The sequence below is a fragment of the Glossina fuscipes genome, unplaced genomic scaffold (genome assembly GCF_014805625.2).
Source record: "Glossina fuscipes isolate IAEA_lab_2018 unplaced genomic scaffold, Yale_Gfus_2 60, whole genome shotgun sequence".
Lineage (NCBI taxonomy): Eukaryota > Metazoa > Arthropoda > Insecta > Diptera > Glossinidae > Glossina > Glossina fuscipes.
The window spans coordinates 5,057,759-5,082,773 of record NW_023998432.1 but is presented as its reverse complement, the minus strand read 5'-3'; the positions used below and the strand labels follow the sequence as shown (position 1 = coordinate 5,082,773).

General features: G+C 33.5%; 1 protein-coding gene across 11 annotated transcripts; it reads left to right on the top strand.

Annotated features, from left to right (window-relative positions):
• Positions 1 to 575: 575 nt before the first annotated feature.
• LOC119637563 (translation initiation factor eIF-2B subunit beta) lies at positions 576 to 24,886 on the top strand. 11 transcript variants are annotated; one of them, XM_038033660.1, is made up of 11 exons: positions 576 to 852; positions 1,570 to 1,758; positions 1,826 to 1,899; positions 1,956 to 2,474; positions 2,545 to 2,649; positions 3,288 to 3,402; positions 23,593 to 23,687; positions 23,745 to 23,877; positions 23,941 to 24,264; positions 24,321 to 24,709; positions 24,771 to 24,886. In XM_038033660.1, exons 8-11 carry the CDS (start codon positions 23,752 to 23,754, stop codon positions 24,841 to 24,843), a joined length of 912 nt encoding a protein of 303 aa, XP_037889588.1. In that variant the 5' UTR covers positions 576 to 852; positions 1,570 to 1,758; positions 1,826 to 1,899; positions 1,956 to 2,474; positions 2,545 to 2,649; positions 3,288 to 3,402; positions 23,593 to 23,687; positions 23,745 to 23,751; the 3' UTR covers positions 24,844 to 24,886. The 11 variants fall into 11 exon arrangements, with proteins under 11 accessions (XP_037889588.1, XP_037889594.1, XP_037889590.1 ...); XM_038033662.1 differs by lacking the exon at positions 576 to 852 and adding an exon at positions 1,263 to 1,431; XM_038033667.1 differs by lacking the exon at positions 576 to 852 and having other exon boundaries at positions 1,263 to 1,758; positions 1,956 to 2,243; positions 2,331 to 2,474.
• The last annotated feature ends 129 nt before the right edge of the window (positions 24,887 to 25,015 follow it).

The following is a 25,015-nucleotide window of genomic DNA, read 5'->3' as shown; positions in this document are numbered from 1 at the left end:
ATTTTAGCGAACCTTATCTTCTCCATGTCGTTTTTATACACATCACTGAAGGATAGGATTTATTGGGTTTCTTACTGGCAATAATACGTATCAAATTCTGTATAATGCATTAAGTATTTCTAGACTTCTTATCCATTTTTGTCCACTTCTTGCCTCAGGTTATATTTTCGCACTTACTTTGCCGTTAAGATTTATTACTTTCATAATGCGTTTCAGCACGTTAACAATCACTTAGAAGCAATAATACACAGAAAGCAACCAATTTATGATGAATATGGTAGGAATTGAAACAGGTGTGTTACAACCGAAAAAAACGATTTTTTTCGAAAAATTATAAATTCTTTTTGGACGACGGTCCATTTTTATCATTATGTCTCTCAGAGCCACAAAAAATTAAAATAGGATTGAAACACAATTTACACACACCCAAATGATTGCCAAAAATCAGGGCACCGGTTATATATGAGAAATGTAACTATCGTTTCTCGAGTGATTATTGCTGACGTCGCTATCCACCACTGTTCGATAACTTTAATTTTATGTGTGCACAACAGCACTGAAATATCCTCTCTTATATCCGTCAAACGAGTTGCAAGCACAATAGCTATCTGTTTGAACAAATTTGTCTTAGAATTAGATGTTTAGAGTTGCATTTATAAGAAAAAAACAGCTGTAAAAGAAAAACACAACAAAATATAAAGAAAATTGTTTTACATACAAACAAAAAGTCTAGACAAACAATTCATGTATACATCTGGCACTTTGTTTCTACAAAGACTAAATCATTTGTTGTTCAATTGCTCAATTGCAAGAAGAAGAGAAACAAAGCAAAAAAGTTTATATTTGTGAGAGGTAAGAAAAATATTCTTGAATCATATAAATAAAAACTTAAGTAATGGTTTCCTGTGCTCCATTTATCGTGTTTGGCAGAAAAATAGATTTGAGATTTATTTTTCAAATCACAACACTGTGTAATTAAAATGAAAAATTTTGCAAGGAATTAGTTTCACATCCACACGTTTACAGTCAAACTGAATGGGCTATTTTGAACACTAGTTTAGTTTGTATTGATAAATTTCTCTTTATCTTGGTCTTTGGCCTATACTATGTTCGCATTTTAGAAAGTGGTTCACTTTATTTCATTTTATTACGTACAAAGTCAACAACATTTAATAATATTTCGTATATACATATTTTTGCATGACTTTGTTGTTGTCCAAAAATTGTTAATTGTGTATAAAAAACAAATGGCAAGCTTGTGCCCTGTTTACTATTTATTTTTCTCCAAGCAATAGAAAGCAAAGAAAGTTATGACGAGTCTTACAAAACCTAAAAACAGAGCTAATCTTTCTTTCGTGCTTGAAGCGGTAATAAATTAATAAAATATACATAATCAATGCTCGTGTGTCACAAGCTTGATTACGCTTTTAGGTAGGCAAGTCCCAAGCAGTAAGAACAAGAAGAAGCCCCATTATCGTATTATTCAATAAGAAAATATAAATATATCGACGTAAATGTTAAAAACCGTGCACTGGTCATGTATGGCGTCAATTAGGTTTCATTTTCCAGTTTTTTAGTTGTGAGGTTGCAGAGGAGGTGTGAGGAACGTTCCCTCGAAATTGTTGAAAATTACTCACGCTTTGCTTTAGCATTGATTATTTAGAGCTGCATTTATAAAAGAAAACAGCAGCAAATTGAAAATAAAGGATTTTACGCAAAAAATTGTTTACGTACACACAGCTGTGAAATTTGCGAAAGGTAAGTAAACTAATTCTTTTTTTTTGTTTTTCACTTCAATTGTCTAGTTAATACCCTTAATTGGCAGGAGAGGAACGTCGGGATTGACGGGAAAAGTATCCCGTAAGATGTAGATGGACTTCTTATGTTATCCGAAAATGTGTAAGTAAATGTTTTGTCAACAAAATAAATTAAAATGTACATATTGTTACATGTAGATTTCTGCTAAATTTTTGCATGACAAAAGGGGCTTTTGTATACGTTTTCAAAAAAATTGGTGCGAGTGATAGCATAAGAAGAACCGGAATGCCTCCGCTGATCTGTTTAGCCCTTACTTTGGAGCTGTTGGGGTCTGGACGGTTTGAGCACACATTTCTGTTCTTGTATCAGAAATGATATAAGAAACCAAAAAAAAAAAAAAAAAAATACGTAGAATTGATTCGATGGGGTATTAAAGCCAACACAAAAGAGTGGTTGCATAGGAAATTTAATATTTTTGATGATAGGTAAAATCTCTTCCAAGCTTTTCTTGTTCTTTTAACATGTTCTTATACAAGAAACTAAGGTTGGAATATTCACGATATTTATTGAAGTGGTTGGATGTGTAGACCGAAACCACATTTGTATTCCTAAATCCGCACAAAATTAAGAACGTTTCATAAACGGAAAAGGCAAGCAAAGGCTGAATGGATGGGTGATGAATGAATCGACATAGGCATGTTTTACTCTATATACATGTAAATATTTTGTTCGTAAGGTTTGTGACTACGTCGTAAAAATTATAGCAGTGAACTTTTAATTTCCTAGATCAAGGAAATCGTATTCGACGTCTTCCTAGAGCCTTGCCAATTGAGGCGGAAGAGTGAGGAAATCCTCCGCGTTTTCAAACTGGATTTTGTTGAAATAAAAACTGTAAGCAATAAGTTAGCTTTTATGAAAATTAAAAAGTTGGGTTTTATTTTTAGAAGCTGATTAACAAGAAAAAATCTAATTTTAAAACATAGTCTCGTTATGGGAAAATTCATACGTTAGTTTATAAATATATAAAATTAAAAGACAAAATGCAAAGTTCAGGCCCGCAATGAAAACCAAAACGAAAATTGCGTTAATCGGAATTTTGATTTTCGGATTTAGGTACTCGAATTAAATGCTTCTTTTCTTGGGAGATAGCTGTAAGTTGCTGTAATAGAACTTTATAGTCAGTTTTAATTTCCGTTAACAAATGCACCATTTGTTCTTGACTTTCAAATTGTTTCTATTTGTGTCGTTAACCACTTTCAGCATTCTTCCCAAGCAAATCCAAGATATCAAAGCTCAGAGCCTTTCCAAATTTTATTTTTACTAATAATTATATAGTTATTGATACTGTAAATGAAAATTAATACAAGCACTTACTTCCATTTCTTATTTGAAATGTTGTTCCCGGCCTCGTAACCTGTTACGTAAAGGATTTTAAACATATATAAAAAACAATTACAAAATAAACTAATAATTGTACACTACTGTTATACTTATGGCTAAGCTCAACTTGTGGAAAATTTTTCTTGCAGGATTAATTGACAAAAAACCCGAAAATATTATCTACTCACTACTAATCAAAGTTGCCTGCACTTTGTTACTCACAACACATTAGAATTTCAGATAACTCCATGCCGCATTTTATATGTAAGTATTTGCGCCGGTTGGTAAAGCAATGGAACTCATTAGTTACAATTTTTACTGTTTTTTGCTTTTATTATTAAAAGTGCTTAGGATTTCATTTTATTATATTTCGCCAAAAATTTTACAAAATTTTATTTTTACTTACCGTTTTATGATTTCGTTATTCATTGTATCATAGTAAACAAACAAGCCCCAAGTTTGCCCCTTATTTGCCCACTATTTTTCTGAAATAATTTTTGAGGTACGCCATCCAAATCAGAGCTAGTTTACTAAAAGTCAGTGTGTAAGTAAAGCACTGAAAAATTGTTTGGCTTGAAAAACATGAAAAGAAAACAAAATCATATGGTTTCAGGCTTGAAAATAAATATTTGCATATTTACTATTATTGTGGAAAACAAACAGGGAGAGAAAAAATCCAAGTAATATTAAAATAGTTGTTTCAATTTTTAATATATACCATATACAGAACCAACAGTAAATGAAACTAAATCAAAAAAATTGAAAAAAAAAATTAATATATAAAGAATGCAATAATAAAATTTAGTTAATCGAAAAAAAAGGGCGGAAGGGCAGTTGTTAAATGAAGCATATCAAAGCAAAAAGTGTACGATAAATGCTTTCTTTCAAAAACCAAAAGGTAGAAAGATATGTCCACAGATTAATATAAAAGTGCCTAGAAAGTATAACTAAAAAAAATTGCAAACAGTTGAGTTAATCTTCTTTATATTGTAGTAGAAAATTGTAAAGCAAGGTGGAGGTCCTTGAAAGAGCTCTTTACTGCAGATTTGAATAGATAAGCACATTCGGACAGCGCTGTCTCTCTTGAAATCATCATATGATAATTGTAAGGCGCTATGCTCATCTTAAGGAGTTTTATAGCGTGGAATAATTAAATATAATAGGTTTGCGCTATATATAAACATCTTGTTTTTTATCACTGAAAGAAGTTTAGGTGTTGAACCTTTGGTGGAATTGTTTGTGCTGACGAGTTTTCGAGAAGGGACCTAGCTAGTTCTGGAAGGAGATCTGACTCGTCAAGGACGACAGCTATTTAGAATGGTTGGGATCAGTTCACTTCTCTGACCACTCCCAATATAACGCCATATTCTGAAAGTGGTTATATAGAGAAAAATTGCAATTTTCAAAAATTCTCGGCAAAAGTAGCTAAACAGTAGTATTTCAACACTTTAAATTGATATGAAAACTTTAGGCCAGTTCGAGCAATTTTTGAACACCCTCGCATATAATGAAAAATGGAGTTCATACGACGAAAAGGTATAATTTTCAATGCATCATAATCAAAATTATCTCATGATAGTAATTTTACATAAAACAAGCGAGAGCATTATAGTCGGGCAAGGCCACCGTTAAGTATCCCGCACCACATTGTCTAATATAATTCTTAGTTTTATTACAGAACACAAAAGTTATACCTTGTTTTTATATAAACGCGTATTTTTCACGTGCGTGTTTATGAAGAAACAGACCTAAAACACAACTTTATGTAGTACAAATTTAATTCTTACATAAGGCAGAATCCAAAAATAGAATAGATTTTTGTATGAAATTATTATGGATCAATTTTCATCACCTTATATTAAAATTGCTGTTGCACATAGGGTGGTATCCAAAAAATAGACTGAGATGCTCCGGACTTGGTATAGCTAATTTTTTTATGTAAAATTACTATTATGATATAATTTTTATCATGAAGCATTGAAATTTATACCTTTTCGTCGCATTCAAATTTATTTTTGTGTTTGTACCGCCTTTATAGTATATTTGAATTGACGTGTCTTATGAGCTCGAGGGATCTTAGAATTTATATTTGAATGCTTTAAATAAATATTATTACTTAAAGTACTTTATATAAAAGATTGTTACTCTTGAAAATGTGCTAAATTCTTTTTTTACAATGCGAGGAAAGTAGTTTGAAAAGCGGCCTTCTGACCCAACTTAGGAGTCTTCCACAAATCAGGGGCCGAGGAGAGACCAACAGGCAGGGTTGGTAATGAAAGGCTCTCGGCACACATAGGATCTCCGTTCGATAGGGTACAGCTTCGTCAGTTCGCATTTTTGGTAAGGGGCAAGTAAGCCTCTTGGTTGTAACCGCCATATGAGTGTTCGTGTGCAACAATATAGAACCCCTCCCAAATCTCGCAAACTAGCTAGCTTAGCCATGACTCAAAGGCCTCCATTCCTCTTATAATCTATTGCAAGGTTGCCCTAGAATTTATTTAGATAACAAGGGATATATAAGAGGATGCAGACAAACTTACTAGTGGATTTGTTTAATTAAAGTTGGTGTAATGGTATGATTACATAGGACTAAGTTTGATGTACACACGCCTGGTTACACTTAAAAGTGGCGCCCAACGTAGGTCCACAGCACCAACGTAGGGGCAAATATAAATGATACATAGCACATATACGTGAGCGTTTGCAATGCGAACTTCTGCAAAAATCGGGCAAATTTGTTCAGCTTTCACAATTTAAATGAATACTTTACTTCTATGTGTTGCTTTATAAATTAAAATTTATTGTTTTTTAATTTGTTTATTAAAGTCTTTGTCATACATCATATTATAACGGTTTGTATAATTTTTTATAATAATATTTCAAGATATCATGCAGTGGAAGGCAGTTTTACTAGTTGTGTTGTTTTTCAAAGTGGTTTGGACTTGTCCCTCTATAATCTACATTTTAGCTCGTCTTCCTATTATCATAATCCAAAAAATTAAATGGTGGCTATCCATCTTATCTCTTTCAAATGGCGATATTAAAGATTGCTAATTAATTACAAATGTTGTACTATTAAGTGTTGTGTGAACTAATTTTAGTTGTCTTGGACTTTCAAAAAATTGGTAATTTTTTGTTTCTTTCATCTTTTACCTTAAAAAATCACTTCTTTAAACAAGTTCTTCCTTTTGCATTTCTATATTAATGTTTATGTAAACAAACGAGAGGTAATATTGTGTAATTGCACAAGTCGATCTCATTAGGTTTATTTTTCATATTTCCACTATTCACGGCATCGAACTATTTAAGAAGTTTCTTTTACAATTACGATTGTTCCCGCAGCAAGAATTTAAAAAAACATTTAAACGCATTTTTTTCTGTTTTTCTCATCTATTTATGTTTTTTTTTTTAATTATTGGAGTCTTTGCAAGCGTTAGTATTTCACAAAAGGTTAAATTGAAGACTTGCAGGTGGCTGCTAATTACGATCAATATATTAATATCCTTTTTTTTTGCCATTTTAATATTAACAATAACAAGTGTATTTTAATTAATCAATTATATATGTAAACGTTCATTGCGTGTTTATAGTTTTTTCTCAGTGTTACACACATTTACGTATATTATTTTGCAGAGGCTGTTGCGATAAAAAACTCTAATCTAACTAATACTTTTGTTAAGACTATTGAGCTAAAACAAAATTAAACTTTTTAGCTTGAACGGTAATTAATTTTTTTCTTTTCAAGTTTTTAATACATTTACTTTTTTTTTCTCCCAATTTGATCTAGTTTACTTTGCTATTTTGGCTCCTTTTTTTTCTTTTCAAAACAAGAATTTATAAAACATTTAAGAGCTTTTCTTCGACAGCTCAAAATCAATTCCAGACAGCACAATACTGACTCTTTCGACGGCAGCACACTAACTCACTCTACAACACCAAACTCTTTCTTTAATAGCACTAAAACTGATCGACCTTTCCAGTCCAAAAACCACCTGACTTTTTCTAGTACAAAAACTAACTGACTTTTGTTCAAAGCATCAGGGAAAAATGTTCTTAAGCCACACAGACGGACTTTGGAATTGTCCTCTTTTTATAGTTGTCTCTCGCATAATAGCGTTCCCTAGAGAGAGAGAGAGTGGGACAATTATGAATAAAGGCTTTTGCATAATGGTTATTCTCGTAAATGAGGTTTTTGCATAACGGCAGGCCGATATTACCGTCTTACTTACTCTATTGTGATAGAGTAGTGTTCAAACCAGACCGACGAAACCCCTACTTTTCAAACGTAAGCGGACGTTACAATATATAAGGGAGCTAGTAAATATTTGTAATGCCAATAATAAATAACAAAAACATGCGAAAACAACTTTAAAAATAACGATAACGAAATTCTATACTGACAGCAATTCAATTATATTTGTGTACGACCTGTTTTTTAACCTTACAGTAAATACGGTAATCATTCATATAAAGGCCATTGTTAATTTACCTATTTGCAAGTAAATATGTAATATGAGTTATCACATTTCCCATAAGCATTTAAACGGAAACTTTTCTATGAATAGTACCATCCCTGAACAATATCATCTATCGAGACTATTTAATGTACAAAAAATAAAACAAACAAATGTGCTGTCATCATGGAGATCGCTATGCATCAGCCTCTCACCAACTTTTTTGATCGTCATCATCATCAGAATAGTTATCATCAGCATCATGCAGCCACAGTTCTGGTGATATTCCCGTATCATGTTTTCATTTTTTTTTTGTGTATTTCACATTTCGCATGTTGTAATTTATAAACAATAGGTACATATATATATATGGATTTTTCTTTATTTTTTTCTGATTATTTCATAAAATCAGCCTGTCCGGTAGGTAAGTTTTGTTCGTTCGTTTGTCTTCATAAGATACGTTTATTTGTTTAGTGTAATAGTCTGTGGATTGCTTGTGGGATAAGGAATGAAACCCTTTCATTACTGTCGAACTAGGTTGCTTTTCAAGAATATGTGCGTCTATCCGTTTGCAGCCTCCAAGTTTTTGACCTTGTTTCACGTATTCAATTTTGACTTGTAGTCCATAAAGGCCTAGACAATCAGGCATTCATCTTATACAAAAGTGACGTCCGTTTGCGCGGCAAAAGGTACGATGTTCGATCACAAACAATTTGTGTTACAAGACTCTAATATGAAAACTGTCGCTGTGCCTGTACAGCAAGTGATTATCAAGTTACCTGTTAAATTGCTAGAAATAACAAAGTATACATACCTGCTCTCTTTGCCGTACGCTTAGCTACTGTAAATTCCATAGCACTTGGGACAGTAATCGTGTATTCAATCTAATTCAATCTAATGCAATTCAAAGTAAACTCGGCACCACCTACTAATTTTCAGACAAATCCTCCACAGGGAATCGTAATATAGAGCTAGCGATACACAAAGGATATCCAGCAGCGATATTTTGACAAGAATCTTGTTGGCGAAACGTTGCCCAAAATTAGTACAGAAGAAGCAAACAAACCTTTGGCACACGATCATTCATCAGTCTGCCAACATTGCAGTCGCCACACAATATTGTATATATATAAGAAATATATAGTTCATATAACACACGACAAAAGTCACGACAAAAGTCTTCCATGCCATTTATTTTGCTTAGATTCCAGACACATACCACCAAACACTTCTCATTGCCACCGGAAATCTCGACTTTGGCATACTACCACATACTGCCGTGATCTGATGTTAACACTACTCTGCTCTTTAGACCTTGTCATATATACATGGTAATCCCATCAGCTCTTCTGCGCTCTCTTGAGCTTTGTTGTGACGTATTATTTTATATGTTATCCCAAATTTCACTTGCTGTCAATTTACAGAGTAAATCGTGTTTCTGCTCTTGTAATATTATTGCTACTTAGTGTATTATTTTACTTACTTCATATTCAATATAACTTATGCGAGCTTTGCACTTCGATCGCAATTCGAAACTTAGCATACTTAAAGCCAAGGTCAATATGACTTATTTCCATGTAATTTCAGTTATAACTTAGTTTAATGTATTTTTAATAAGGTAACTTTTTATAATAATAAAATAGCTAACTAAATAAGTAAGATAAACCAAATATAATACCCTTGGCACATATAATAATATACTTACAAATATCATAACATGGATAGATATTGAAATACCATAGCGTAAGCACATTTAGGCAATAGCTATATAATAAAAATTTCTAGCAATAAGCGGAAAAATTCGTTAATAATCACTGACCACCCGTTCACAGATATATTGAAAAGTGCTTTTTTAAAAGCACAAACAAATAAATGTTATTGAACTTTAAACCAACTTTTAAATGTCACTACATAGCATTCGTCACAGGACTTACGTTAAGGCCTTGTGAGTCCCAAGTATATTAGAATAAAGATGGCAGAACCAAGTTACTACATTTTTTTTAAGAAAAAAGAAAAAAAGCTTCTCAGGTACTATATATTTTTTTTTTTTTTGAAAAACAATGACATGCAAAAATCAAAAAATTACAATTTAAAGTTTATCAAAAGAAAAAAAGAGAAAAGCAATTTGAAAAAAAAGCAAAATCAAACTGCGTGGAAATGCCGAGAATTTGAAAAACAAAGCGATATGAAAGGGAACTGCGAATGCTATCAAACTTATTGCTAGTACCTCAACAATCCAAAAAAGGAAATAATCGGAAACTGAAAATATCAATTAATAATAATTTCTGTAAATTATGAAGACATTCAAGAAAAGTATATGAAATTTTTCAGAGTTTTTCCATCAAAATTATATGGAAACTTAATTTAGTTCTTTATTAGTTTTTTCAGCGATTTCTAGTGCTCTATGATTATAATATCACGCGTAACTTATATTTAAGGATTTGAAATCGGTGAAAGTGCAACAAAAACTTTTTGTTGAAAACAAAATTTGTCTTGAACATAAAAAAACGTCAGAGGAGGGGAGATTTTAATTGTACGGGACATAGTGGATTTTCAAATAAATATAAATAAATCAAACATAAAATTTTTTTTTGTATATGTATTTACCTTGAATTGTTGTTAAAGCTCGTGTTGGTTCACCAACAATGCGCATCATCGAGGAAACATCATTAGTTTTATGTTTTTCGTTTTGTTACCAATCAATTAAGATATTGGAAAAATTATTTTAATATAACACAAACAAAAAAAGTAATTCCCACTCTTCAATAAATTTAAATTTTCAATTATTATTGTGTTCAACTTATATTAAAGTATAAGAACCAATTTGAAGTTAAGTTTGGTAAATGAATTTAAACTTTGACATAAAAAAATATATGTATATATATATATACGTTTTTGGTATTTAATTCGTTGTTAACCGTTAAATTTCATTAAATAAAAATTAAGTAGAGACCGGGTAGAATAATATCTTCAAATATGGAATTATTGTAACAATGTTTTTGTATAACTATTTATTAAGTTTAAACTATTTATTAAGTTTCAATAAGTAAAAATTTGTGTACGGAAAATTTTTCAATTTTTTCATAATACGAGAAGTAAACAAGCCAAATTCGATAACCACAACCCGGGGTTCATCAACAATGTCGAAACCCTAGTTCAGACACCGGCAGGAAATTCCGCACCCAGTGGGCTGTCAAAGCCATGACACGAAACTGTACGAAACATGACAGAAAAATTTACCAACATGAGTGTACAATATTGAAGTTTGTAAATTGTTGCACAGAAGCAACTAGCAATAGCGATACAATACTATACTATAAAAATAAGCCAAATATTCCTAATAATTACCGAAAAGGCAATACAGGGCGTTCCAGTGATTACAACAACAACATTCGCAGACAAAATACCGACAATAATAAAAACAACAACAGAAGTCGAAATAGTCGCAATTGCACACGGGATGAAAGTTACCGAAACGTGAGAATAACACATTCGGAAAGCGAACAATTCTCTCTAAGTGACCAGGAATAACTAAAATATATCACTTCAACCTCAGCTTCAACTAATTTATAGCAGCCAAAAACGCGGAAATAAATTGCTCACTAAATTTATTAGTAGACATTCGTGCCGTGACATATCACTTCTCAAAGACACACAAAACCAATTCTATATCACAAATATAAAATGCCCAACTAACTTATCTGCCATTCGAAAAGGAATAATAAAATCACACTGTTTATTTAGATCTCAAAATGGTAAACCTACTTTTTTCATACAAATTTCATATTGTGTATGAAAGTTTTCCCAAATAATGCGATGGAATCCTCGAAATGGAGTTAATTAGGGAACACAACATTTCCAAAACACAAATGATACCCTAACAGTGCGGCCTAGAAGCTTCCACACGAATGTATAAATCCCATTAACACGCATGATCAAATAGGGCCTATTACAAATGATTAAACAAATACAGCTACCGATCATTGAAAGGTGAGCGTTGGTAGTGAACGAAGACCTCCAACCAGGCATAACAGCTGCCAATACCATTGTAGACAATGAAAATGCAGTGATCAGAGCCATTACCACTTCCATTAGCCATAACAGTAGCGACTTTAAATTGAAGTCCCTAAATAATTCCGAAATCTTGGCGACATGCTTTTGAACAGAAGATGAAAGAACAACAACATTAAAAAAAATTAAAATTTTCCATAATGTTTAACTGGCAGAAATTTGTACAAAATCTACGATGTTTTCAGCATTGAAACCGGACCAATAAATGCAAACAACTCTTACATGCAAACGTTAATGAATATGAATGATATAAAATATATATTAAAAACTACAGAATTGTTGAGTCCCAAAAGTCAGATAAATAGGTCTCCAAATTTAGTAAGGACGACATACTTCAACCGTCCATATCCGAATACTAGTACCAAACCCTAATAAGAAAAGATGACGTTTAGTAGTGGATTACCGCCAAGTCAACAACATACAACTAGCAGATGAATTTCCACTCCCAAGAATAGAAGAGATTCTTGACTAATTAGAAAGGGCGAAATACTTCTTATGCCCTTATCTAATGTGTGGACTTCTTCAAATCGAAATCGAAGAAACATTGCGAAACGGAACATACTTTTCAAGGAGCAATGGCTCAGATCGCTACATGCGTCTTCTCTACGGATTTGAAAAAGCTCTAAACTCATTTCAGCGCATGATGATGCTCGCCTTATCCGGCCTAAAACCCTTTCAAGCATTTCTCTATATAGATCATTTAGTGGTAATAGGCTGTTCCGGGCAACATATGCTCAAATATTTAAGAGAAGTCTTCCAACTATGCAGACAAGGCAATCTGAAAATCCAAAGAAATGTTCTTTTTTTATGCGTGAGGTAACATGCCTAGATCATAAATGCACCGATAAGAGAATATTTCTCCTTCACACTATATATGATGTTATCGAAAAACGTCCAATTACAATAAATGCAAACGGTGTAATACGCATCGTTGGATTTTGCAACTATTGCAGACACAGTGTAAATAATTTTTCTGAACATTCACGTCGCTTAACGAATTTTTGGAAAGCCAAAGTTGCATTCAAAGGGAGTACAAAATGTAAGCATTGGAGTATTTAAAGATAGGATTAGTTAAACCAACTTTGCCGTAATAGCCTGACTTAAGAACAAGTCTATTACAGAACAGGAAGTAATCGCAATACATTAGGTAATTAAACATTTTACACCTTGCGTTTACGGACGGTATTTTCCTGTAAAAACTGATCACTGACTACTAGCGTTTCTATTTGCTGTGGGAAATACAAACTCAAAACTCACGCGTTTGAGAGTGGACTTCGAAAAATATGATTTTACAGGGAAGTGCCTCAATGAGAGAGATAGCTACATAGCTAAAGCCATATCCCATATAACAATTAAACGCCTCAAAGATATTGCGAACAAAATAAGCACTATAATGACACGATTGATTGATAATGACATTGATTGATGAGTAATATTAAAATTAGCAATAAGAATAAATCACAAATTGTACATAAAAAAAGATTAAAATTACACACAACACTAAATGTAACGGCCATAAAGAGATAATACTAATAACATACTAATAACACAATATGTTTATATTATTATTATTATTATTACAATTTTAGACTAATAAAATAAATCCTTAGAATAAAAGAAAAAAAGACATTGAGCACTGGCAGCACAGGCTATCGGCTCTAATATAAATAAATGTACATTAGATAATGAGCTTAGTAGTATTAATAAAGTAATATATAGAATTTATATTCGGTTCTGAAGCTGATTTTAGAATGTCCAAAGGGTTAGTCACTCCAAATGCAATACTTCTAGCCAAGGACAAGTTAAGGCAGTCGCAGAGAATGTGCATTATAGTGTGAGAGTTTGTCCACAAATGCAGATTGGGGAGGAAGACTTCTTCAAGATCCATTGGTGAGTTGCGATAATATGACCAAGGCGAATTCTCGGAATGTTTAGATCTTTTGAGTTTGCTTTTATGGGCAAGCTTCGCAGCGTGAAGAATAGTTCTTGTTTCGGTTGAGAAAGTTGAAGTAGTTTCGTGAAAAATGTGATTGAGAAGAACCTGTCCTGTAGCATCTACCACGGCACAAGCAGGAGGCAGGCCAAAAGATTTTGAGCCGTCTGTGCATAAAAGATTCCAACCAGTACTCTTACCAATACTTGGGTTTTTTCAGCTATTAGATTCCTGAAGACGTAATTTGGAGTATCTTCTTTTTTGTGCATAGACAACGACATGTCAAAAGAGCAGTCCTTCAAAAACCATGGGGCCTTAACAGCATAAGATCGGAAAATTTTTAAGGGAATATTTAATTCCTTTGCGACGTACAAACAATGGTCAATTGCAGATGGTGAGTTTGGAATTTTCTTCGCAATAATAATCTTTCTCACGTCATCACCGAGAATAGATTTGTTTGAATTAAGAAGTTTAGGGACTATTTTAGCTTTTAACTCATACAGTCTATTTTTTAAAGTTGCGAGACTGGTTTCAATTATAATATTATTTATGGGCGTCGTCCGAAAAGCGTAACAACTTGCTCTGATGGCTTGGTGATAGACCGGTTTAAGGATGTTGATATTATATTTGCAACTATTGCCATAAATTATCAAAGCACAGTCAATCTTGCTTAACACAAGCTTTTTGGTAAGATAAGCAATAGTGTTAAGATGCGCATGGCTTCTCCAAGCAACGTACTATATGAAATTCACCCTTGTTAAAATAGAATTTTTTAACCGAAGACAGTCAGCTTTCCAACGATGTTTGTTCGAAAAAGTGAGCCCGAGAATATGCAGCGTGTGCAAGTTTATTACTGGTAAGCCATTAATATGCAACAGTAGATTTCCTGCATCGCAAATCTGCTTTCGACAAATGTGCACTTTTTTAGATTTGTATGGAAATTTTAGCCTCTGACGAGTTTGCCCATGCGGAGATCTCTCGTCCAATAGATACGAGGATGTTGATTGCTTTCGTGTTGTCTTTTTCTTTTGTAAAAATGTATACATCGTCCGCGTAGAGACAATGTTCCACTCTTGGTACACGGCAAAGAATTTTGCTAATTTCGTTGAAGGCGATCTGAAAAAGCATGCCAGAGAAAGGAGAGCCTTGTGCAATGCCGTTCATTAGTGGAAAGGAATCAGAGAGATGATTGTTGATTCTAACTTTAAACCGCCGATGCTACATGAATGATTTGATGTAGTTGAAAAATTTGGTTCCAACATTCCACGATTTCAAGAGTCTTAACATAACATGAAGACCAACTCTCTCAAATAATTTTTCGAAATCAATTGGGAGAATTGTTACGTGATTTCGTTCGGTCAGGTTCTTGGACTCAAGAAACCAAGATAATCTAGATGCCATAATCTTTTCCAATACCTTTGAGAGGCAAGATAGAAGAGAGATTGGGCGATAATCCGACGCGATGGAGACATTTTTAGACTTTGGAATTGGAACAACTGCTGCCAGTGTCCACATGTATGGTATATGGCCAGTCAAAAATACCGTATTATATACGTCCAGCAATTTCTTTTTACTTGAATTAGACAGCGCACTGATCATTTGGTAGGAGATGCGGTCTAGACCAGGTGTCCTCCCCTTCAATTTGGAGAGACAACTTTCAAGTTCTAAGGTAGATATGCAATCTTCCAGGACGCTGGCACATCTGTCAATAAAATTTAAAAGAGTGATTGGAGTTCTTTTATTTTCGATGAAAGCACTGAAAAAGTTGCTGTCAGAGGAGTATTCGCACCACAGAACGAAGAATAAATTGTAGAGCTCTTGCTGAGAAAACGATTGCGAAATTTTATGTTTAACATTATTTGTATCGCCACAGCTTGTATATTTGAGTTTAATTTATGCGTTTGTGAGGTATACTTGATTTTATAAAAACACCAACTCCTTGTTTGAAATATAAATAGTTAGCAGCATTCGTGAAGTATCCAGTATATGATTTAGGTGGAATAGGCTTAAAAGAGGTTCTACAATGGGTCTCTTGAAGCGATATAAAGGTTGGACTGATATCACTTACGAGTGTAGGGAGTTTATCAAAATTATTAAGAAGTCCCTCAATGTTCCATTGTAGAATTTTAAAAACTTTATTTAATTGTAGTGACATGGAAACGGAGTGGAGAGTAGGCTAAGTTGACATGTCAGCGTCTCCGTCGAAAATGTCACTATAAGAATTTTGTGTGAATAATTTGTTCTTACCAGCAGAATAGACTGTACTTAGGTGTTTGCGTAAATTTGAAGTGCAACGGGTGGGCACACGTAAATAATTTGAAATTGAAGGTTGAATGAGGGATGGAAGATTGGATTCATTACAGCTTGTAATAATGTTTATAATGAAACATTTTTTAATGAAATAATAATAACTAATATGTCTATAAGGGATCTAAATTGTAAATCGAACTTCGCAATAATAATTACGCACAAAACTGATAATATAAACGCAATCATGAACTTGTATGATTATTCTTCCCAAGAAGGAAGGTATAGTCTTGTTGCTACATACTTTATTATTTTACTTACTTTATTTTTAAATTAGTTTATGCAAGTTTTGCATTTGAATCGCAATGCAAAGTTGGTCACAGCTTAAGCCAAGATCCAAATCCAAATAAGTAAGATGACCCCAACATAATAACATTGGTACATATTCAAATATTATAGCGTAAGCACATTTAGGCAATTATAGTTAAGCTATATAGCAAGAACTTTTCGCAGTAAGGGAAAAAGAGTCATTAATAATTACTGACCAACCACTGACAGATATATTCAAATGTACCTTTTCAATAACAGAAACAATCAAAAGCTTTACAACTTTGAAACAACATTTGATTATTACTGAATTACACAAACAATGTCCATCAAAGCATCAAAGAAGAGGTAATCCATTAAACCTATTTTTGCTCCATTAAGACTTCTGTTGCTTAGATAGCATGGCCTTAAACTCTTGAAAAGTTCACCTACGATATTCAACACTGGCTACCTATTAACGTTGTTTATAAAGTAGTAGCCATTATCACAACCAATGCTTTTCGTAGTCAAGCTCAATTTATACAGATACCTTGCGCAAGTCTTACTAAGCGCTGAATGATCAGTATTAAATCTTAGGTTAAAGATTTTATTTTTATTTTATTCATTTTAGTACAATTCACACAGTTAACAATATAAATTCCCTGTGACACTCAACCGACTTATGAGTACCCACTTGATCAATCTTAGGATGCATAGCCGTATGGTAACCAAACGATTCTGTAATAGGTCTTTTCACCTTCCCACTACAACTCTTAATACACCGCCATTAAAATGGTATTTTGATTCAGAAACTTACTGAAAATCTTATCGTTTAAACACTTGTAACTAATGTTAGGGATCTTTATCCAATGCCACATCTTTTTAGACACTTGCATCTCTGGGCATGGAGTTCTTGATTGTCTATTTAGCTCTCACTCGTTCATCTTCTCCACCATAGACAATCACTACTATACCATTGCTCCCTGACAGCACCTCCGATATTTCCAAAGTACTGGAATGAGCATCCTTCGTTATATCCAACTTGATTTTCTCTCTCCTTTGGCTGACTTTCGGCTTGAGAATAGAAGGTAAAGCCGCTTTAGTTACACAGAGTTTGGCCTTCACCACGTTAGCTAACGATAATTGTTTAGCCTGTCCTCTTCCATCAGTTTTACCTGCTACCTCTGACAACTTTACAATTTTCTTCTCATTTCTTTCCTTATATTTTTCGACGGCCATTCTAATACGCTTTTATTTTGAGATTTACACGACTTTGAAATCCCTCCACCGTGGTTCTAGCTTTGACTTCATTTTTCATGTCGTGTCATGAATATCTTTCAATGCTAAGTCCACATTGTATATATACGCCCAACACTCTTTACACATGTGCTCAACAACATCGTTATATTCAAATACCTTTATGGAATACGAGTAAAAGCTGCAGCAACTGTTTGTGGATTGATACATTCTTCCGCATACTTTGGCACTCTAAGACATGTAGCACGGCTACATTTCATACATTTTATACCTTCTACCATCATACGTTCGAGGTATAGTGGAACAAACCTAACGCTAGCCGCAGTGCACATCTGCCGACAACGCACACACTAATCATCATTGCCATCCAATGCCACAACCGTCAAACAAATAAACCAGGCCAAAACCGCTGGATCAGTAAAATCACTGAGTTCATAAAATTTAGTCAGCACTTAGTTCATAAAATGTATGGAATTAACAAAATGTATTGCCAGGAGTTTCGACAAACACAAAGACCACTAAGCCACACACGAGACCTCGGTTGCTGTAGTATCATATCAGTAGTTTTTTCAGAAATTGTAATTTCAATCTTATTTAAATCTTTATAAGATTTGCAAAGCACTACTTTTTACGCTAAAAGTTCAATATGTTTACGCTTTTTCAACTTTTTTTTGGTTTGGTTTCATTGAAGAGAAGAAGCAGCTGTCATTTTTTGGATTTTAATCTCCACAAAAAAATGTAAATAAAAATAATAAAAGTTGGTCTTAACGAGTCTTAAACGATTATTGCTGCGTGTTTACCACTGAAACGGTAAGAGTTTATCATGCAGTAAATTTCGCTTCGTAGCGTAGAGGCAAAATCAATATTTCTAAAAAATTTTTCAACATTCTCTATATATAAAAATTTAGAACAAATGATTCTTGCGTTTGTTTTTTTTTTAACTTAAATATAGGCCAGCTACCCTGCGTGCTGCTCTCAGCTGAACACATCTTCCGAGAATGATTGTGGCTTGCCTTTTTTTAATATTTTGCCTACAAACAAATCATTTAAATCTATTCTGCTACTCTCCTATCTCTAAAAATCCGATATATGAGAGCTTCTTGGTGACTCTTAGATCATGTGTTTTACAGTAGTACGAATATTACCATTCTTCTTGCGAATCCCTTTGTATTGCCCGAAGATCCATTTCATCCAACTGTCATCGACGAAGGGATTCCTTTATAAGGGTGTGAAGGTTAGCAGTGATTCTGGTAACCGCCTGGGTTTTAATAAGGCGAACTATAATAATATGCTTAATGGCATACTTGGTGATTTTAATCGCCTTTGCCACGAATGACAATTTGCTGTGTGCCATGAATAGGTCTGTACCGTTTAAATTAATACATGGTGATAAGCTCACATGTCCCCGATGGCCCAGTAAGCATTTGAAAACGATTCGTAATAAAAAACAAGGTTGTTTAAAAAATTCAAGCGGTTGTATACATGGTTGTATAAAGTACTCAAATGTAAGACGTGAATTCAATTCTGCTATTCAATATATTTACGAGATATTAAGGGTATATTGTTTACCGATCCTAAAAGCACACAAGTTCGTAAATGCTGAATGGCAAATGACGAGATTCCCCTTTCTTATGGGTTAGGAGAATTGTAAATCATCTGATAGGTACGCTATTGCCAATTCTTTGTAAAGTTTTTTGAAAAGTCGTGTAGGAATGGTAATGTATTTATGGGTAACTGTCCGAAATGAAATTAAACAATGGGATGTTTTTGGTTCAGTTGTTAGAAGCGAAGGCGAGGTCATCAATGAAATGATAAATTTAAAGATCTCTTATTCTCCGGGCTGTAATCCTGAAGTCATACGTACACATTACTCCCTCAAACTATACAACCCACTTACTTTGTAATAAAAGCCTCAAAGAAGACCAAATTCTAGCTACTTGGGAGGATAATTATATCGTACCTCTTTATAAAACAAGGTTCAGACCAAAATTAGTGCAATACCAAAGCATTTGAAATGTTGAGGAGTGAAAAACTCAATTAATTTGATTATAACTGTTGTGCAACTTGAATTTGTTAGCGATACTTCAACTTCTACTAACCTCCTTGTAATATTTATCAAGATTTTGCTAACCTTAAACAAATTGAGGTTATTCACATGGCTCTATGAAAAAATTTTGACAGGACTGATCAGTCTGTCCTTCTTTATAAATTATGTAAAATCCGGTTTCCTAGCAGCCTAGTGGACTGGCTTCATTCGTATCTAAAGCAATTTCTACGGGATAATGCAACAATTTCGTGGAGAATTCATGTATCTTCAGGGACTCCTCAGGAAATTTATCTGAGTCCCTTTCAAATTACTTATGAATGATTAACCGACGACTATTAAACAATCTCACATTCTAATGACGAAAAAAGAAATTGTCCGCTCCGTTGACTTAACTGAAAATGTTGAACTGTACAAGTTGGGCTTAAGCTCATTGTACCGTTGTTATGCCACTATTGGCCTGTCACTGAATCTAAATAAATATAGCAAACTTCCATTTGCTTGGTGTAACCAACTCCCTTCGCGTTATGTTATTGATAACTACGAGTTGGTTAACGTGCAATTCTTTAGTAATCTTGGTGCTTTACTGAACCCTAAGTTGGTTTTTTACCTTCATATTATGCCCTTCGTTAGTAAGGAGAAGTCGTTATTGGGTTTTAAGCAACGTTGGGCTAAGAAATGTAACGGTCCGTATGCTAATAAACGTCTATATGCAACGCATGGCAAACCTGTGGTAGACTACTCGTGCATGACGTGGTCACCTTAATCGTTCTGTCGTGAAGTTCCATCCTATTCCCACAAATGATATATGTCGAGGTATTTTGGTTAGAATTTATGTATTGGTTAATATTACACACAATTATTAACATTTAACAATACATTATTTTTCACAAATTCAAACTATTTTGCTTAAGAACTTTCCGTTTCGATTTTGTTTTTTAATTAAAGTTTTGGTTTTGGATATATAGTAACTACGGGCTAAGTCAATGAGATATACCTTATATGTTCAAATTAACAAAAATGTATACAACTTCAGTGTTTATATCAGATCAGATTTAAAGGCATGACCTTGCATTTTGAACTAACTAAAGTTTAAAGTTTGTTAATAAAATAATATATCTATTTGCTCATCGCGATAGTTGAGTACCAACTAAACGAACTATATCTTTTTGTTTTTACATTTTTACTAACGCTGCTTTTTCACCTTTTAAATTGAATTCTTTCAAATGCTCTTATACTAACGTAAAACGTGAGCTATACAGCTTCTGCCTAATTTGACAGTTATAAGAACTGTTATTCATAAGTGTAAGAAGAAGCGGAAATCGTCAACTAGTACTGAATGCTACCGTAAATGTGAAGTAGAATCAGTGGAAAAACGAAAGTGTAAACTAATTTTTGGATACGCGATTACCCACAAAGTGGATTGGTTGACTTTATGGAATCGAATACTTATTCCCACAATGCATTTGGCTGTGCAATGAATATTATTGGATTTCTTTTTTGGCCAAACAGTGTAAAATACTCAGCCATTCTACCTACAATGTATTTATTGATAACATAATTTGACTATTTATTAATATTTACTAATAATACCGAAAACGAAGGCTAAGTTTTTCATACATAATCTTTTAAACAAGTGTCGTCTTGAATGAAAGCGAAGACTTTGGTTTACTTTGTTTTTTGTACAATTTCACTACATTTTTGGCTGCTATCATCAGTTCAACGAATAAAGCAGAAAAAGGAATCAAACTTAGGTTTGGATTTCTTTGTGGCTGTCAAAACAATTGCCAGAAAGTAAAATAACAATAGTAATATGTCGCAAACATGCATCAACCAAATAGCGTAAGTGCAAATAGATTGCCACATGAGAAAAATTGTATAAGAAACGGGCAATTTGTTTTTAGTTTCGCAGACTCCTTTCGCTTTACAACACACTGAAGATTTGTGCAAGATAATATAAAAATTTTTATTGAGAATTGTTATGGAATTCTTAGGTTCCATTATCTTAATACGAATCATATAAAATATATAAAAAACTACGTCAAATTTCTTCGTAGACCATTATTACTGAAATTTATTGAATAATTTGGCGAATATAAAATGTAGAAATTTTCCACATGAAAAAAACGATGAAACAGCGACAAATGATATTCGCTTTTTACGCACTCTGTGGTAATTTTGCGTACATACACATGGGGCATTCTCAATGGAAAATGCCGAATCGTATATGCGTTGTAAACATTTGGGAAAATGCGGCGTCTTATCAAGATACTATAAACAGTCTTTCCCCACACTGATAATGAGAATGAAAGAGCAAACAGTTGAATGACTGTTAATTAACAACATCGTTGTCGCAAATCTAGAAAGAAATGCCTGTATTTATGCAAATAAGAGGAAGTTTGTCATACGCAAATATTCAGATTACTTACTACAATTCCCATTAATGAAAATTGTTTCATTTTTCGTTGGCTTTGAAAACCATACACACGTTCTATCAACACGTCCAATCACTGTAATATATAGTAAATATATAGTAATGGACGTTTATTGTCAAGACACAAGTTCAATTGTTTATCGTATCGACTACCAAATTTCTGATAGAACTTTACCTTCGTGTTCAACCATTGGTAACTTGAAGCCAACTTTAAAATCATGGTTAAGCGGAACAGCGCCGTATATACTTATTCCTTATACTGCTCATTAGGGGTCGGAAGCATCCCGCAAAGCCTTCCTCGCCTAACTCGTGGTGATCCTTTTTTGTGCATAGCGGTTGTCCTTGTTCTCTGTTTAATCAAGTCAGTTACAATGCACTGTGCTGAAAATGTACCTATTGGTTAACATTTCTTAATTCGACTTGACGTTTACTTTCGCCACATTTTTTTTCTTTTTCTTCACAATCCATTTAATTTCTCACACACATCCGCCTGAGTAGCCGAAGGGGAGGAATCTCGACTAGCAAGTCAATGGTCGTGGGTTCGAATCTCAAGTGCGGTAGAGTTTTTAATAAAAAGCCGATAGCCTTAGATGCTAGTGCTTTTAAGAGTTTAGTCTTAGAATTTATTTCTCTGGCGAAATTAATAATAATAATAATAATTTCGCACACAATGCAATTTTCAAAAACGAAAAATAATTCAATTTTTAGCAGCTGTTTACACTTTTCTTCTAGGACTGTTTTTCTACAAACACAACACTAAAAGAGAGGGTTATGCTCACTTTTCTTGGTTTATATTCAATACTACCGTAAATTTGTTACCAACCACAGAAAATTTTACTGTCGCTAGATTTTACGTACCTCGGAAAGCGCATTTGGCGACAATCATCAGCATATATGATTACATGATAAGTTTTTATTGATGATTGTCGCCTGCTTACATGTTTACCTAGCAGTTATTATTTATTAGAAGACGGAGGTATCAGCTGTGCATGTTACTACCTCTCATAATCTCAAACTATTCTATTTTGCATCGCAATCCGCCTGAGTAGCCGAAGGCGAGGAATCTCGACTAGCAAGTCAATGGTCGTGGGTTTGAATTTCAACTGCGGTAAAGTTTTTAATAAAAGCCGATAGCCTTAGATGGTAGTACTTTTAAGAGTTTAGTCTTAGAATTCATTTCCCTGGCGAAATTAATAATAATAATAATATTTTGCATCGGAGGTTGTTTTACAGTCTGGTGTATACATAATCAAAAAAAAGGACTTAATAATTCATAAATAATGCAAAATCAACCGAAAACCAAAAGCGATAGTTAAATTTTTCATACCTAATTACCTTTCAAAACTAAATCGATTTCAAGGTTCGAAGCTAAAGTGAGATCCAGTTAATTATAAGATATGTAATAATTACTGTGTTATTGACTCGTTGGATAATTAATAAGAAGAAGAAGGAAACGAAGTATATGTTTTCGTTGGAGAAAAAAGAACAGGCAAGATATCTGCTTGCATTTAAATTCGTAATAACAAGTAGAAGTTATCTACGTGTACAAGTTATTAGCAAGAAAACCGTATTCCTTCAAAAATTTCTTAGTAACAATGAATGAACAAACTTTCGAGGAGAAAAAGATTCTGCAATTAATTCATGATGTTAAAGTTAAGTAAGTGTAAAGCTATAGATATCAAATGTGCGTATTTATTTATTTTTCTAGTATCTTAGACAAGTCTGTGGCTCATTTGACATAACTACTAAAACATTGCAATTATTGAAAGATATCATAAGCAATGGCAAATGGGAACATGCTGAGTAAGTATAAGTTTACATAGTTAATATACTTAACCAGTTATTTATTACTAATTACAGAGAACTGATGAAAATCCTACGTATTTATGGTCATATAATGAAAGATGCTTTGCCTCAAGAGACAGTAGTCGCAAACTTAGTGCGACGTATTCTAAAAATCATTAGAGAAGAGTTTGATCTATTGGAAGTTAAAGTAAATGCAGCTTTACCTGCTTACTATCGACAAATGCTTTAGTTTTTTTATTGCTACTTAAAGGTGCACCATTTGATCGATGACTCCCAGGCTACATTATCTTTACACAAATTAGTTACTCAGACAAGCGAGTGTGATGTGTTGATTGATTACACCAAACCGCGATCCGGCTTAAAAGAGGCCATCCTCGATCATTTGCAAGAGATCGAAAATGAATTGGAAATCAGTTGGGAAAGCATATGTGCTCAGGCAGAACAGCACGTACACTCGACTGAAGTTATATTAACTCTAGGTCATTCCAAAAATGCGGAACATTTTTTAAAAAAAGCCATCGAAAAACGTCAGTCACTAACCATTATTATAGCAGAATGTGCACCGACTTGCAGAGTATGTATTGAAAAACGAAATTTAATTTTTTATTTTGATCCTTATTTCCTTTCTAGGGCCATAATTTAGCCGCTAGTTTAGCTAGTAAAAATGCAGAGATTATTGTTATACCCGATTCCGCCATATTTGCTATGATGTCTCGTGTCAACAAAGTAATCATAGGTACCCATAGTGTTTTAGCTAACGGCGGTTTGAGAGCTGCCTGTGGTGCGTACACTGTGGGTTTGGCAGCTAAACATTATTCGGTACCAGTAATTGTGTTGGCCCCTATGTATAAACTGGCCCCCATACATCTTTGTTCTTACGAGCAAGATGCCTTTAATTCCTTGGGTAATGCTGAAGGAATTTTACCGTATGATTGTTTAGCAGCCAGAAGTGCCAAAATTTATAGTCCTATGTTTGATTATGTACCGCCCGAATTGGTGACTTTATTTATATCGAATACGTAAGCCTTTACGAGTAGATTCGATGGAAAGCAATATTTACTAATTGATTTTTGTTTATAGCGGCGGCCACGCTCCTTCCTATGTGTATCGTTTATTAACTGAATTGTATCATCCAGACGATTATGAAATATGATTTTTATATAGCATTTCAATTTAATAAAACTCTTGTTCTCATTTCTATTATGTATTTAATATCCACAAATATGTGGTAGGTAGTTTTTCGCTTATTATTTTGCTTTTTTTTAAATCTAATTAGAGTCTTTAATAAGCTGTTTTCACTATCACGTTTTTGTGGTATTCTAGTG